This window comes from Anguilla anguilla, chromosome 12, assembly GCF_013347855.1.
Source record: "Anguilla anguilla isolate fAngAng1 chromosome 12, fAngAng1.pri, whole genome shotgun sequence".
In the NCBI taxonomy this organism is placed as follows: Eukaryota; Metazoa; Chordata; class Actinopteri; order Anguilliformes; family Anguillidae; genus Anguilla; species Anguilla anguilla.
This window is the reverse complement of record NC_049212.1, coordinates 19682263-19699486: the sequence shown is the minus strand read 5'-3', so window position 1 is coordinate 19699486 and position 17224 is coordinate 19682263. Positions and strand designations below refer to the sequence as shown.

At 43.9% G+C, this 17224-nt stretch overlaps 1 protein-coding gene across 8 annotated transcripts in view; it reads left to right on the top strand.

The window, feature by feature from the left end:
• Positions 1–16626, top strand: part of plch1 (phospholipase C, eta 1) — a 63694-nt gene extending 47068 nt beyond the window's left edge. For 4 of the 8 annotated variants that reach the window (XM_035384884.1, XM_035384885.1, XM_035384887.1 and 1 more), the window contains 13 exons: positions 310–471; positions 1977–2045; positions 3226–3320; positions 5352–5449; positions 5797–5976; positions 6990–7097; positions 7926–8050; positions 8388–8472; positions 10043–10189; positions 10936–11015; positions 11454–11513; positions 12307–12679; positions 13807–16626. In XM_035384884.1, coding sequence (XP_035240775.1) covers positions 310–471; positions 1977–2045; positions 3226–3320; positions 5352–5449; positions 5797–5976; positions 6990–7097; positions 7926–8050; positions 8388–8472; positions 10043–10189; positions 10936–11015; positions 11454–11513; positions 12307–12679; positions 13807–16232 — 4008 coding nt within the window. In that variant the 3' untranslated portion in view covers positions 16233–16626. Of the gene's footprint in view, positions 1–309; positions 472–1976; positions 2046–3225; positions 3321–5351; positions 5450–5796; positions 5977–6989; positions 7098–7925; positions 8051–8387; positions 8473–10042; positions 10190–10935; positions 11016–11453; positions 11514–12306; positions 12680–13439; positions 13468–13806 lie in introns of all 8 variants that reach the window. The other 4 variants (XM_035384889.1, XM_035384888.1, XM_035384883.1 and 1 more) reach the window with 4 other exon arrangements.
• Positions 16627–17224: the final 598 nt, after the last annotated feature.

Below are 17224 nucleotides of genomic sequence, written 5' to 3'. Positions count from 1 at the left end.
TACGTTGATGCGTGATTTACAAGGACGTGACATGAAATATTCCAATGCTGCTTTAAAATATTTGTTTCATTGCAATTTATAAATTCTGGGGCAAAAATGATCACTATTATTGTGATTAAAGTATATGATTAAAACCTGTCTGCACCTGGAAATATAAGATTGGCAGAACATCCACTTGAATAAAAAAATGGTATATTAGTGCATATAAGAAAGCCTGATTGAACATGGGTGGCTAAAGGCAACAGAGCTTCTGAACTTTGCCCATACTTGCTCTTGTTTACAATTTGGCCCATTCTTTTTGATTCTTAGAGCAATGGTCCCAACCAGCACCAAGTGGAGTCGTACATCCGGAAGAAGCTGGACTCGCTGGTGAAGGAGTCCCAGATCGGTGACAAGGAGGACACGGACAGCTTTTCCATCCGTGCACTGTTACGCGCCACCCACGAGGGCCTCAACATGAACCTCAAACAGGTACAGGTGCCATCTCAGCTGCAGCCCTAAGAAGAGACCCCTAACACTCAGCCTGATTTTGAGAGGATTAAGAATTAAAATAAATTAGGAATTTAAAAGGATATGCTCATTTATGCTACATAGTGCAGTTTTTTTTCCATTTTTAAAACTTTAAGAAAATAGCTGCAGCATCAGTTCATGTTCCCCCTTTTTCCCTTTATTGGAAGTACTTCAATACTATTATGTACAGAGAATGTTCCCCATTTTCAATGGTATCTGTACCGAATAAAGACTGCCTCGGAGCGTGATGTTTAAATTAAAGTCCTGTCAAGCGAGTGACACCCTTTTGCTCTTCGCGTCCCTCTTTGAGCGATGTGAAGGCGGCGTGTCATTCTGGACATGACTCCTCAGGGGCTCTCTATGGCTGGTTTGTGTTCTTATTAGAGGGTACATGTCTAAAAGAATGGGGATTGGGTGACGGGGTGCGCCAGGTCAGAATCCTTCCATTTCCAGGACATATGCCCATGCCACAAGCTTGTGGAAATAGTTGATTATTTTTACTGTGTCCTGCCTTGTGAACCCACACTGCTAGCTGCCTGTATGCTCACATTTATTCAAATATATATATATATAAAATTATTTTTTTGAATGTACTTACATTTCTGGTATATTTTCTATTTACACAGCTGATTAGTAACTGAAATGAGTTAAGTACCCCGTTAAAGTGTAAGACTCTGGTGGTGGAGGGGTAAGATTTGCTGTTATTTTACAATTACCTGAGCACGAAAAATAAAGCATTAAGACATAAAACAAGTCTTAATAGGGAGCTGGGAAGGTAGATGTTGTAGAATGTTGTATAAGTCGCTTTGGATAAGAGCGTCTGCTAAATGCTTGTAATGTAATACGTAATGTAAGAGAGGGGAATCAAAGCAATTAGGCTTAATGATTTAATGGCACTTTTGGCTGTTCTTAGCGACGTTCTGTTAAAATCTAATTGCTGTGCACAATATAATAGGGAGGTAAATGAAAAACAGATGATCAGAATTTGGTAATGCTTCTGATGCCATACATGTTTTATGAGGAAATGAAAATAGTTTTTGTGCCTATTTTCCTATGTAAAGCTTCTTAATTGTAGCACACATGCTGCAACACAAAATATATATCTCGGATTAAAGAAAAAAGCATACATTTTCAGGCCCGTGCTGGACTATTATCTTTCAGGTTTGTTTTCTGTTTCTGTCAGTCTCAACCTTTACTTTTATTTTTTAACCCTCAACTCCAAAATTTATTTCTTTCTCTTCAGCATCCCTCACATGCCTGCTGGTAGTCTACCAAAGATAATAGATTATCTTTGACAGGAATGGCACAAAGAGCAGTGCTGCTATAGGGCACAAACACATCACAGATGTATGCTGTTCATATGCTGGCTGTGACAGAGTGAGGAGCAGTCATAACTATGTCAGTAGCATTATCTGAATTAGCATTATGTAGATCATCTGACAGTGATGTCTTTGCTTTGTTCGCAGAACTCCAATGTCAGAGAGGGGCTGAAGAAGTCTCAGAGCCGCTCCTTCATCAGCAACCTGAAGTACAAGGTGGGAGTCACCACATGCCTGTCCGCCCACACATGAGTTCAACCCCTCAGCCCAATGCCCGTGACTCTAAACCATACCATATGCCCACGCGCCGGTCTTAGGATCCCTGCTGGCTTAGCTTCTTATTCACTGCAGGAAGCGTGCATAGATAAATATAGATAATAATAGGTTTGCCATGCAAAGATAAATTTAAAAAGTTTGTCAGCATTTTGCAGTTTGAGTGTGTTCTTGTTGACTTCCCTCCCTTCCTTTTCTCTCTGCTTTCCTGATGCATCTGATTATTATTTTTTCACATTACTTTCACAGTTTATGCAAATATATCAATGTCTGTGAGAAAAGCTTAATAAAAAAGTATTATATAATAAAGCATCCCTTTATGGGCCATGCACCACTTTCTCTCAGGACATGTGGGCTTCCTTTTAATTGCTTTTTTCAATATTGATTTCATTTCATGAATTCAGTAATGGTATATGACTGACGTGTATTTGATTTGCAGCATGTATTCTTTACTAGCTGTCCTCTGTGGCCTATAAAGAGACTCCGTGTTGTACATATCCCATTATAGTCCTCCAGTCATATATCATGTGCACTCTTCCATCTTCTTCTAGTCTCTCCTCTCCTCTCCGCTCTGTACTCTTCCAGTCTCCTCAGTGTCCTTTGTTTCCGTCCAGTCTTCTACTTTCTCCTCACAGTCTTCTGCAATGGCAGGCAGCCCAAGGCCTGTAATTACAGGCTTGTTTCCCTCGTCTTTTCCCCCTGGCTCACTGACGGAGACTTTGTAGCACCTCCGCTAAGCACAGCCTGCTTGACACACACACACACACACACACATACACACACTACATGTCAGCCTGCATGTGGGTATCACCACGTGTGCCGTGTATGACTGTGTGGGCTCTTTCACATTGGCAAGACAGAGCCTGTCGAAGGCAGTTAATGGGATGCTCAGAAGTCCCTTGCCCGGGGTCAAGGAAACACAAAGGTTCAGCTTTCAGGGATCTTGGGATCTTGATGGAAATCTTGGTACACACCGATTTCCCTCATGTGGAGACTGTTTACTCTGGCTCACTTGTGTGGAGTAACATTTGGGGACTTTTTATACTGAGGATTGTGTCTCAAAGGCATTACTTCGTGTTTCCATTGTGTGTGTTTGTGTTTTAATGTTTTTATTTTTTGGCAGAGACACTCCAAATCCAGGTTCAAGTCTCAGAGCTTAGATACAGAGGAGGATGGACTGCAGGAAGCATCCGGAAAAGACACGGGCCAGTTCATCAGGTGTGTGGTCAGGGCAGCAGAATTATTGGCCATCTTCTGAAATAGACTAAAGACCCAATTATTCAGTCTGAACCTTGGTTCCCCTCCCATCTGCACCTCATTGCACTCCTTACCTTTTGTACTAATTCAGAGATTATGGTATTTTTATGGCTATGGGAACTATATTTATAGGTTATTGTGAATACAATCTGTATACATTTAGAATTTACTTAATTAGCCTGCACTAGTACTAATGAGTTGCATCTTTACTCGTCTGGGAATGTTGTTTGACAGGTTTGGCAATATTGCTTATTATTAATCAGCTGAATGCACTTATTTTCGTTTGTGTGTTGTAGGATGCTCTGAAAAGAGTGTCTGCTACTGTAAATCCATGCAAGTAATGCAATGAAAGTAATGAATGTAATGTGTGCTTACTGGCTCTCCTGCCGTGCCTCAGAATTACATAGAAAACTGCAAAACATACAGCAACAAGCGTGATTGTATTTTTCATGCGTAAATAGGAGCATTGGCTCTTGACAGCATCCTTAAACGGAGAGAATAAACATGTAGGCTGAAATGCAATGAGATGTTTGATGACTTCATGGTGACAAATTTCAGCCATACCAAAGTGATATATACTTTAGGACCCCTGGTAGTGGCTGAACTGTGGCAATCAGCATGAAAATTCTGTATACAGCAGGGAAAAATTGGCTTTGAGCTTGGATTGTACTATGGAGTAATGGTGGGGTGCTAGTACGTCAGCTGTTGCTGACTGCTGTCCTGGGCTGTGCAGAACGGACTGTGCTTTCCTCATTGGCCGTCTGGGACCCCCAGGAATGGGTCTGCATTCTGGGCGTGGGCAGCTGCTGGAAGCAGCCCTCGGGAGCCTTTAGATCACATGTTGGTGAAGGAGCAAAACAAACTCAAATGAAATATGACATACCCTCGGTGGGGCGGGCAAGAGCCTCCTTCCTAACCCACTTTTCAAAAAGCTGGTGCAGAGTGATGCTTTTTTTGGGTATGTATGAAAAGCCCCTGAAGTTTATGCAGAGGTGATGATGTCATGTAAGGAGGTCACTAGGGGTTGTTAGTGACTGATGGAGTGAGTGTAATTGGGGTTGGGGACATATCAGCCTGAAGGAGCATGTCCATGTCTGTCTGGAACCTTTTCTGTTCTTTCTGTGTTTTGCTGGCCTGTGCGCATAGAGTAAATGTGTATGAATGCCCTGTGATTGTATGTGTACTTTACAGTATATAGCCAGTGCAAAGTATATACTGGCTGCAATAATTCTGTCACTAAATGTGAAATTTTGCTATTTTTATAGTCAGTTGTGGAGAAAATTAATAGGAATGACGTTTATGGTAATGGGTAATATCAAAGACTGCCTTCGGAGAGCTGTCTGTATACAATACGCCTCTCTTTTAGCTCCTCGTGTGCATCTCACACTTCAAACACAGTTAGCCTTCAGTGGAGAACCTTGCGGCGCCTGCCGTGAGATAAATCAAATTCAATAGTCGCTCAGAAGGAAAGGCTCCCGCCGGAGCTACGTGCTTTGAAGTGTCCTGGTGCCTTTCAGGACCAAAGGGTTTGTATGATAAGTGAAAACTCCCCAACAGTTAACAAAAGTGAGGAATTGCAATGAGGGAAAAGTAGTGTTTCCCAGACCTGCTCCCATGACAGGAGATCGGCTGTTAAAGTTCTATGCTTATTATGTGTGATTGAGTTTAGAGGTACAGTGAGTACACGCTTATTTACTTGTGTCTTGTTAATTTTTTTAAAGAACGTACATTATTAATGAAGACATATATTTCACTTAATTCCTTAAGATCCATTTGTTGTTGGCCTTATAATGAATGCTATTAAGAGCTAAATGAGAATGGCATTGTCTTACCTGGGTTTGCATTATTTTATCATTTGCAGTAGTGTTGCACAGGTGCTCATTTGGAGTTGAGTGGTCTATTGTGTGATCCCCCCTCTGTCTCTCTCTCTTTCTCTCTCTCATGATCTGTCCCTCTCTCTCTTGCTCTCTCACACTCTCATGCTGACTCTAGGGGTTGTAGACGGAGGAAGACCATAAAGCTGAGTAGAGACCTTTCAGACCTGGTGGTGTTCTCCAACTCTGTGGTCTCCCAAGAGTGCCTGGAAGAGAGTAAGGCAAAGCTAGATTTCTTACACGCTCATTTCCTCTCCACTTTCTCCTTCTCTTATCACATTCCTACCCACCTGTTCTCTCCTCTGACTTTTATTCTCGTCACTCCCTCTCTTGCTCTTCTTAGACTCTCCCACCTTAGTCTTCTTCTTCTCTCCCTTTCTCCCTTGTTATCCTTCTGTCACCACATCAATTTCCCCTCTCTTCTTCTGTCCATCCATGTTTATCCATCTCCTCAAATCCACATTGTGCTTTATTTCAGTGAGTGTTACTAATGTAGTGCCTCTCTCACTCCCCTTCTTTCCTACTTTCTCTCTCTCTGATCTGCTGGTCTTGTCTCATGTCAGGTACTCCAGGGAATGTTCTGTCCTTTAGCGAAAATCGTGCGCAGCATCTGGTTCACCACAGAGCGGAGCGCCTCATCTCCTTCAATCAGAGGCAGCTCTCCCGCATCTACCCATCTGCCTACCGCATAGATTCCAGTAACTTCAACCCCCAGGTCTACTGGAATGTTGGCTGCCAACTGGGTGAGTTCTCCTCGTAGCACATGCTCACACTTATGTTCTCTCTGAAGCACACACGCATTTGCACATACACACACATGCACTGCAATGCAATGCAGAAGATAAGTGCACCCATGCATACAAACATTCATGCATCTGTGTGCACGCACACATGTGAATACACTTCTCAAGACACATGTATAGTGTACATGTACACATTCATGCACTTATGCAAGTACACACATTTTATATGCACAAACAAGCTCATGCTTGTACACAAACACACACACTCACGCACTACATGCATGCACACACACACTGAAATTCGTCGCTTTCGTGTTACTTTTAATTTTCCACAGCCAATGATAAGCTTCTAAAACATCTCTCTTGTACTGATGATTCAAAGAGGCAGGTTTTTTGCACTTCCTGTGATCTAGTTTGACTTTGAAATCCAGTTAAGAGCCATAGGGAGTTTGGACTCCTTTTGCTTTGTAGTTGGACTTGGCAGGATTTGGTGAGGGATGTAAATAAACCTGCCGCTTATCTAGTTATGCACCACCAGACCACAGCCCCAGCCTCCCCTTGACTCCTAACTCCCAGTGAGCTCCTTTCTCTGTATGTAATACTGCAGTGTGACATTCCTGGCTCGGTACTGACAGCTGTGTCTGCTGGATATCTGACAAGGTGACTGTGTCAGGTCCCTCTGCCACACATATGGCCCATGTCACCAACACCATCTGGGCACACGGAAAGAGGGACAAACCTGCTGGGGGAAAAAATGTAATTCTCAGCAGCATCTTGATCAATTCAGGAACTAATTACCATGAAATTGCCCCAATCCCCACAGTTCCCTTAGTCGGTGAAAACATGGTCTGACAGAGACATGGCAGTTTATTTCTTCTGCTCAGCTGTGAATGTAAGATATTTTCCCAAACCAGAGTTGCAGTGAGCACCTGCTTCATTCCCATATGATTATATAAGCAAAATGTTTTCTTTGTCTGTGATTTTTCCCTGAAATTTTCCATGGGTTTCCTCAGTGGCGCTGAATTACCAGACTGAGGGGCGTATGATGCAGTTGAACAGGGCCAAGTTTTTGGCAAATGGTAACAGTGGATACGTCCTCAAGCCCCAGCCCATGTGTAAAGGTACAGAGCCCCACACTCCCTCTGACAACCATAAATCTGTATCTGTCTGTGTGTCTGTTTAAATGTAGCATATTTACTTTTTACTTTTTATAGATAGATACATAGCCATGTACTATATATTTTGTGTCATTTATTTTTGACATCATTTTCATGTAAAGGTTTGCCACATTTTTAATGCAAAGCACTGCTAAACATTACTACCTCCCTCCCCTCCCTTGGAGAAGAACATTGTCTGGAGACACTATTAGTGCACATTAGTCATAAACCCAGATAGCAACCATGATACAGTTATTAAAATCTTAAAATACTTCCTGACCTTAATGTGTCCACTAAGCTGTTCATGGCCTTTCACTGAGTAGATTGCTGCACCATAGTCTGGGTTTGATATAATTGCAAGATGAACAAAATCCTAAGGCTCCAGACTGTTGATTGGCAACTGATGAACAATGATTAATCTGAAAGTATCCCTAAATCCGGTCAGCCAGTATTTGAACATACAATATATTGGGTTTTTTCAGTTTGAAAATTAAAATCTTTTATTTATTTTTTTTGCAAAATGCAGGTGCAAAATTTTGTATATATGTATATATATGAGGTGGTTTTATGTGGCACGATCTTACTGTTTGGTATGATTAACCAAAAGCTGAATCTTTTAAATGTGTTTTAGACTTTGGCAGGGAGTGCAAAATGTGTTGCATTGGCTGTTTAACTAAATGAACATAGCAATTACAATGAAGCTGACCAAACGCAAAGTGCTTTTTCTGTGCTCTATTAAAGATTAATCTCTTGCTCCATGAAAAGCATATCCTTAAGATCATACCTTTCCAGGTTCATTCAACCCATTCTGTGATGACCCCTTCCCTGCGTACCCCAAGAAGCAGCTGTTGCTGAAGATAATCAGCGGACAGCAGTTACCCAAACCCCCAGACTCCATGCTGGGGGACCGAGGAGAGGTGGGTATAAAATGACCCAGCATGCATCCAGGGAAGCCCCATCTGCCACCCTGCATGTGCCGCTGGAACCCTCTGTCTCCCAGCTTCTACTAGGCTGCTACCCACAATGCACCAGGGTCCCATCTGTTTTTACAGCTAATCTGCGGTGGAGAATAAATTAATTAATTTCCCATTAGAGAATGAGATCCTAATGCAAAATGTTTGCCAACGGACCAGCTGAATTTAAATTTTGGAGACTTTTCTCTTCCACGCACAGCAATCATGTTAAATGCCTTTATTGACTGCTGCCTTGGAGTGATGTTTGATTTCATTGTGGGAAAATCCCTGTTCTCTTCAGATTATTGATCCGTTTGTGGAGGTGGAAATCATTGGTCTGCCTGTTGACTGCTGCAAAGAACAGACTAGAGTGGTCGATGACAATGGTAAGCATCATTAGTCTGTATCTGTGCTGTACACACATCTGTCTGTATTTATAAACTGAATAAACCTTCATGTGCATTTACACATACATGTCTACGTATGTGTTTATGTCTCTGCTTTATACCTACATGATCCTATCCTCCTTGAACAAAATGCACGTCTGAATGCCATCCATGCTTATGAATATGCCTGTTCATATTCAAATAAGTATCTATACATTTTTGTATACCAGCTCAATTTATAGTTTGCAGCCTGACCCAGATAGCTGTCTTTGTGTGGTAGTTTGAGGTTGCTTGCAAAACCATATATCAAACAAAAGAATGTATTAAGGATGGATAAGTTTAATTATAATAAAAATGACAGCTGATTAATTTTAGTGTGAAGGCTTACTCTAGAGATGAGACAAACAACTGAAAAAAAGAGCAAGCTGGTCCTCCTGTACCCCTTATTCTCCATTTCCCTCTGTTCCTCAAGCCTCATGATAATGTGTTTCTGCCACTGCTAATGAAGTGACTGGTACTGATCAAAAGTATTTTGGGGACCAAGATAAAAAAGTGTTGCAGTGAGGAGGTACTCAATTTTGGGGCATTGTAAGTGTAAATGCACTGCAGGCAATGGAGGTTATGCAAAATATTTTATGAACATCTCCGCTTCTAGAACTCATCTAATTTAGGAAATGTTTCACTTTTTTATTTAACATGAATATCAATACATCTGTGTATACTATATGGCTCTAAATATTTGCATCAAGAGATAAACATTTGTACCGTGTGTATCCATGCATGACATATGCATTGCCCTGAGCATAAGTACCTCGTATGTGGCTGCTGTTGCGCTATATGGCTCTTTTTCATTGTGTGAATTTTGCCATGGGCGTTTCTCCACTGTGGTGTTAGTCATCCTGCTTCTTGCTGTGTCATTTGCTTATTATTTTTACTCTGTTTCCATGCTGTGGTGGGTATCTTGCTACGCTGTGTCTCGTGTTGTGTTGTTTGTTTTGCTGCACTGTTCCGTGTGTTACTGCGTCTTGCTCTTGTCATGTGTGGCTCTTTGTTGTTCTGCATGCATGTTGTGGCCGTTGATTTGTGATTGAGGAAGGGACATCACTCAGGGGTACACTGTGGAAAGCTCAGATTTATCATTTTAATGGGTCTGTGGCCAGTTGCCCAGGAGCCCTTTGTGTATTTTTGGAAATGTTTGTTGTTGTTATGAATATGCTGAAAAATATGTTTGTTTATCGGTCTGGAGAGGCTGTAGGCCAAGGATACTTCAATCTGGCCCTCTGGGCCAGTAATATTGCTGGTTTTCATTTCTGCCCTCTAATGAGGGACTGATTTAAACCTGTCACACCAGGTAAGTGTAATCTCTGGCCAATCAAGTGACAGCTACAACAAATTCCAATCCCACCCCTCCCACTAGGTTTTCACAATCTGGTCCTGACAGATTTTCAGTGTGATATTTGTCCAGGTGAAGCTTAGTCATCACTGGTATGTAGCCACCCTGTGGGTTGTTGGTTTAACTTATGATTTAACCTAGTGTGTTTGTCTCTGTCTGCCTGTGTGTGTATCTCAGGGTTTAACCCTGTGTGGGAAGAGGCTCTCTCTTTCACCCTGCACATGGCAGAGTTGGCACTGGTGCGCTTCCTGGTCTGGGACCATGATCCAATTGGACGAGATTTTGTTGGGCAGAGGACAGTGGCCTTCAGCAGCTTGATGCCAGGTAGGGTGTGTTAGTGGCTCTGCTGATCTCAGATCAGTCTCTTTCTTACCTTTTGCTGATCACAGACCAGCTCCCATTACAGATGTGCTGCACTATAACAACTAGAAACATCTGTGGCAGTCATGGTCCACGGTTTCTCCAAATCACTCTACATTCACACGTGATGTCTCTGCCATGCTAGATTGCTCAGTGTGTTCTCACTAATGACAAAGACACCTGGGGGGAAGATTGTCAGGGCTGTTACTCTTAGAGCTCCCTAGCTCTCAATATGATTGTGTCTGGATAACATTTCAGCTGTCCCTGCTTTCTCTAACAAATCTCCAAGGATGTGCTGTCTCACACCTCGCCCCTACTGTGAATGTTTAACAAACCTCTGCTAGCAAATGCATCCATGAGGCATGACCAGGTCAAACAAGCTGGAACATCCCAGATGTCTTATGTGTGTTCGCAAATCAACAGAGCAGAGGATCCAGTGCTCCTTATCTCAGTCAATAGACGCTTCTCTTTCAGAATGGAAAGTAGCTCACTTCTGATTTGGTTGTATAATGAGCATCCAACCAGTTTGCTACCCTTTATTTGCATTCATGAACATACCTCTCTCAATTTCTCACTATTACTTATCCCTCCTGTCTCTCACACTCCTACCCTTCCTCTCCTCTCCCCCACTACTCTTTCCCTTCTTATTCCTCACTCTCCTGCCCACTGTCCCTACTCCCCTTCTCTCTCCTCTCTTACTCATCCTGCAGGTTATAGACATGTTTACCTGGAGGGACTGACTGAGGCCTCCATCTTTGTGCACATCGCAGTGCATGACATCTACGGCAAGGTGTGTGATCACATCTCCACCCAACTCTCTGATTGTCACATCTGCCGCAGTCTGAGGGGTCAGAGTTCACAAAGTGGAGACTGCCGTTGACCCCACAAACTCAAGTGCATTAGTGTGGGTGAAGCCTTGGCTGTGCTCTCGAGTCACATAGCTAAACCAACAGATGCTTACAGAGGACATTAGCCATTCAATAATACCTTAATGGTATTTAGGCTATGGTTTAAGTGTGGTGTCATTTACTAATTTAAATCCTGTCATAAACAAACTATTTACCTTTATTGATTAATTTCTGGATATTTACTAATATCCAGTTCCAGTACTGTTGTTGTAAGTTGAAATTAGAAGAAAATGGGGTCAAAAAAAAAAGTTCATTAATGGAAAGATTTTCATGATTTTTGGTCTAGCTTATCAAACCACTGCATCCTTTTTGCTTTCCAGTGGAGTCCCCTAGTCCTCAACCCCAGCTATACCATTATGCACTTTCTAGGAGCTAATAAGGTATTATATGTGCTACATGGTGTCTGCATGCCACTTATTGCTGTGAATGCGATATCTGTTCCAGCATCTGCTTCTGGCTCCTGTGCATTCTTTACACACGTTTGTAATTATGTTGCTATTCATTTTATGTTTGTTTTTTGCCTTGTTTATTGAACTGTGGAGAATGAAAATCTGGACATACAATGTTGTTTGATATGCAGCATGTGCATAACTGAAATGAATTTAAAGCTGGTAGCACCATCTATAGGCCATCTACCATTATGCACTTAGTTCACATCGGGGATGAAGCGTGTCTGCTAATAGTGTGGAAAAGCGGACTGAATGAAAAGACTTGTTCAGCTGAACATGCACCGTATTTCTTTCATTTGAAAAATCATGTCTGCAGTGGTTTGCTTCATGCCATGCCATTCTGTGCCATGCTCCTGTTGTACGATCTGAGTGCGTTCTGTGCAGAGTAATATCAGAATAAATGTATCATTCATATTTTGATTTCAGGCAATTCTGCTCCATAATGTGCTGATTTATAGCATTTGAGAAGCCTGACAGCCCTGAATACACACTTCCATTCACAAATGAATGAGCCGATTGAGAAAATGGTAAACATTTAATCCCCTCTCTTTCCTGCCTTCTCTAACTCTCTCATGCGGTCTCTCCCTCTCACTGGCTTCCTTCAACTTCCCCTTCCCCCTCCCTTCCTCCCTCCCCCTATTTTTCTATGTTTTTCTTTTCTCCTCCTCTTTGTTACTCTTTCTCTCTGCCTCCCACCCCACCCCCCCTCCCCCTCCTCTCCCAGGGTCGACAACTCAGAGGAATTAAAGGCCTGTTCAATAGGAACAGTAAGCGCTCGGTGGACACCCACACAGGACTCCCGCTGCGTAAACGCTCCGTCAGCGATCACCTGCTGCGCCGCACTGCTAGCGCCCCCGCCAAAGGCCGCAAGAAGTCAAAGATGGGCGGCTTCTCCGAGGCGTCGTCCGACAGGAACAGCGGCGGCGACCCCCAGGACTCTCAGGCGTCCCACTGGGCAGTGGAGAGGCGTGCTCCCCCCCGTCCCCAACTGCAGCACCGCCCCGCTTCCATGCCGCTGGAGAAGCTCCTGCAGGGGGCGCTGGCTCTCTCCTCGCCCAACCAGGATCAGCCTGACCCAGGCACCGACACGCATAAGGGTGAGTCCGCCACAGTCCACACCTGCTTGGAAGCAGGTGACATCATAACTGAGACCTGCTGGCTAACATTAAAAGGCCAACCTAGCATCAGCAGCACATATGTGTATGTAAACCCTAAGCAGTCTCTCAGACGGTGCTAGAGGTCAGTGCGATAGAGAGCAGGACTGTCTTTAAATGCAGGTCCTCGTGCTGTTCAAAAGCACTGATCTAAGAGCAGTCTTGAAGCCACAGCAGACTGTGAGGGCCAGATATTCCCCTTCCCAGGTTCGTGGGGTTGTTGGTGTAAGCAAAGAATGTCTGATTGGACATTCACGGTATACATAGCTTCAGCCCATTTTTGTCCTTTTTACAGTTGTTACTGGACATTGCTTGTCTGTCTCTACAAAAGGAGTTGTTCATGCATGCTGGAAACACTGCTTACTGTTCTGCCTTGTGTGCGTGAGCACTGCTGCGTTCTATTTGTATGCATACTCTGTCTACTGAGGTGACAGTGTATAATTTTCTTGCTGCTTATTTATGCTTTTCTTTAACATCCGGGTATTTGCCCTTGTTTATTTTAGAATGATCGGATTAAGAATGCATCATTTGTGTTGGAGATTTGCAAGCTGGGGAATTTAAAGTTGCTTTGACTTTTTGTTTTTGCAAATTGAAATGAGGGCAGCAAAAAGGATGTTATTTTACACACTCAGAAGCTATTTCTTCCTGAATACCTTAACACACCTTTGTCTTGTTCTGTCTTTATTGTTGTGCTTCTCTGTAGTAGAAAACTGACTAGGATACAACTGCAGGTAATCCAAACAGCCTGTTAAGGGTACCTCATTCAGAAACATCTTTTGCCAATATTACATCATTCCATGATGTAATTATGAATTCAAATAATATAAGAAACTTCTTTCTGAAAAATCTTTCTGAATGACCAACTGTCACATTTGATCATTTCCTCCAGAATTGATGTTTTTACCTGCACAGACTCATTCTCAAACCCCTCTCACAGTCGTACTTGGTGGTACATCCCATTTGTCTTTGTGTTGCGATTGAATTGTGTTCGGACAGACTGTGTGACTTAGTGTTTTGTTTTCGGATCTGCAGCAGTCACTGTCACTGACTTTGAATGTCTTTTTCTGCAGAAATGGTTGCCTTGGAGAGACCCAAGTCTGCATCAGTGGATCTCCTCATTGAAACCTCTGCTTGCTTACAACCCCAAGACCTGTCCCTGCCTGCTGACTCCTCCCAGGAATGGACCATGAAGCCCGCTGAGGTACAGGAGACTACCTACTTAGTAATTGGGGAAGGCAGCAATGAAGGACACAGTGACGATAGCCCCAAAGACCTACATGACCAATCAGATGAAGCAGCTGAACTTGCTTCCCCGAACAAAACAATTTTGTACCAAACCAGTTTCCCTGACACAGCAGGGGACCATATAAGGTCACAGTCCTCCAATGTGCAAGCCAGGAATGATGATATACCAGTGTCGAGCAGGTTGGACATGAGAGCACTCACCTCCTCAATGGCAGCTCCCTCCTCTGCCCTACACATGGACCAGTCTGACTTGCCCAGTGAAATTTCACTGCAGGATAGTACAATTTCCCGTCTCATTGATGCTGTCTCCCTCGGCAACGGGAGCGACACCTGTGGATCGATATCTGCACTGATTGGTCAGTTTGATGTCACCAGTGATCAGAGCAACCTGACCTTGGTGTCCAACATGAATGGCACCCAGCCCCACAAACTGACTCCCTGCAGAGCCCCTCCCTTTGACCCATCTGATACCGCCCTCTTCTCCAGCCCAGAGACCACTGACCCATCTGTCTACACCATCCTGGATGAGGAGGTGCTGTCGCCTGTCACTGTCTATAACTTACGAGAGCAGAGCATCCAGAAAATGAGGGTGGAGTCCGAGGAGAGCACCCCAGTAGGCAGCTTAGCTCCATCCCCTGTCAAGCACCCCCATCTTCAGTGCTCAGACAATGAGGACAACTGGGGTCACCCATATCACTGTGCAGGCATGCAGGAAGAGGATCATAGGATGCACTCATGTCACAATGAGGACATGGTGGGTGAAGGTCATAGGTTGCCTTCATATCATACTGAGAACACTAGGGATCATGGTAGCAATGTACCCTCTTATCACACTGAGGTCACTGAGTTGCCTTCATATCGTACTGTGGGCATGAAGGGCAAGGGTAGTGGGTTACACTCATATCACTCTAATGCCTTGGAAGACAGTGGTAGTCCAGTCCATTCATATCACAACAATTCCATGGAAAGCAAGGGCAGCAGGGTACCTTGGTATCACTCAGCAGTTGTGAGTGAGGGTGAGGGCAGCTCAATACCCTCGTATGGTTCCCCACGTTTTGCGAGAGAGGGCTACCAAGGCCAAGGAAACGTCAGCATTAACAGCACCGCTTCTGACTGCTTCCTCCTCTGCCATGACTCCGCAGGCAGCAGTCTGATGGAGGTTGAGATCAATGTCGACGAGGACCCGCTGGATATCACGCTGACTCCCAGAAACGGCTCTGCATGGGTGGGGGCCGGTGAAACCCCCTCCACCCTCCACAGACTCCCAAAGTCCAGCACACGGTGTCAGTACAGCTGCCCTGTCACCAGCCCCAGAACTGAACACCACCTTGCCAATAATGGGGTCAATGTGCAGGGAGAATACAGTAAATCCTCCCACGGTGGGTACTATGAGTCAGGTGACAGGTGGGCTTCAGCGGAGAGAAATGAGCGGAACTACAATGGCTATGCCTCAGACTGTTTCTGGGTACCCAGGAGTGTCAGCCCCATTCAGCAGTGCTTAGATCGCCATCTCGTCTCCTGCTCTCCCCCTCTTCAAAACAATTCTAGAGGACTTCCAGTCCCAGCCCAGCAGGGTCATACGGACACCAACCTCAATCCTCCTCCCATATCCAAAGTCCCCAGCCCCTGTAAGTCCAAAAGCCTTGGTGACCTGACCTCAGAGGACATTTCCTGCAACTTTGAGAGCAAGTACAAGTTCATTTGCCGCAGCTTTGTGACACCTGGTATGCGGGATAGAAAGTGGATGGGTAGTCTGACCAATCGCCCGCTTTCTGCCGACCCCCTCACTGAGCAGCTGCGCAAGCTGGTGTCCCTTGAGCAGGAGGACCGTCCCCTCCCTCCGCTCCTGCCTCTGCCTGCGTGTCCCTTGGGTGGCGACGAGGACTCTCCACAGGTCCTGTCCCGGAGGCTGTCATCCCGCAGTCAGAGCCGTGTGCGTCACATTGCCAGCCGTGCTCGAGAAAGGCAGCAAGAGGCCTGTAAACCCCATCTCTCTGGTGCCCCCTGCAGCACAGCTGGAGTAGTGCTTCGCAACAAACCTGCTGCACAAAACCCCACTGCCAACAGGCACTCCACTGGTTCCTACATCGCTGGCTACCTGGACCAAGTGGAGGGCCGAGGGCTGCCTGAAGGTGCCTGCACTACACTGCACTACAGCTACAGAGATCACGGCTACAATGATGACTCTGTACTGCAGGCAGACTCCTGCCCCCCTTCAGAACCTGAGGTGTACTTCCTGCTTAGACTGTAAATCTATTTCCTGTTCAGATTATAAATCTGTTTCCCTTTCAGCCAGTAAATTTAATTTCTGCTAAGAATGTAAATATTTCATCCTAAGACTACAAATCTACTTCATAATCAGACTGCAAATCAACTTGCTGATCTACTCCCTTTTCAGACTATCTACACTATGAAGCAAAAAACAGAATTGTTACAGGGAGAGGGACATGAGACATCTCAAATGTTCTAGCAAAAAAATGTCACTCTGAAAGATGTGTTCAATTTTAATAGAGATCCTTAATAAGTCTTCCTCCATCTCTATGTGTTCTGTGTTTGTCTGTGCTGTACTGTATATATGTGTAAAGGTTGCAATTAGTACGGTATAGATCTTTAAAAAAAAAAAGCTGACTAAATGTCTCAAAAAGTGCATGTAACAGTTGACATGACCAGCATGACTATGCAGAACTCTGTATATGTTTCAGTGTTCTGCATTTGCATACAGCTGAACTCTAGTGCATTGGGCTACATCAGATTGCTTGCTTTCTGGTAGTTATGAATTCAAAATATTTTAAACACTACTGCATATTTTAAAACCATGGAGTTAAATGCTTTTATTTTTGTAACTGCTTTGATACAAGCACAAAAATAATTTTGTTTGAGGTACTACTCATTGTCGTTTTGGAGGGAGCGAACAACAGACAGCATGAAACAGGTAGATAAAAATGTTTGTTCAAAACCTCACAAAGCTGAAGTTTATATTTTCTGTGTTTAATGCATTCACAAAAAATACTGTTATGTCTCCAGGTTGCTCAAAAGGACGCTGAGAGCATTTTCCGGACCAATGCAATAAAATATTTAAGTATTGAAACACACAAAGTAAGAAAAATATCCTGTGTCAGTCATTTCTTAGTCTGCTGCTACTTTGAATCACATTTTTTCTGACTGAAGAAGCGAACACCTCTTTCTGCTTTAAAATAGACATGAACCAAGTTAGGAATATTCCTCATTCAAAATGGTATGTTG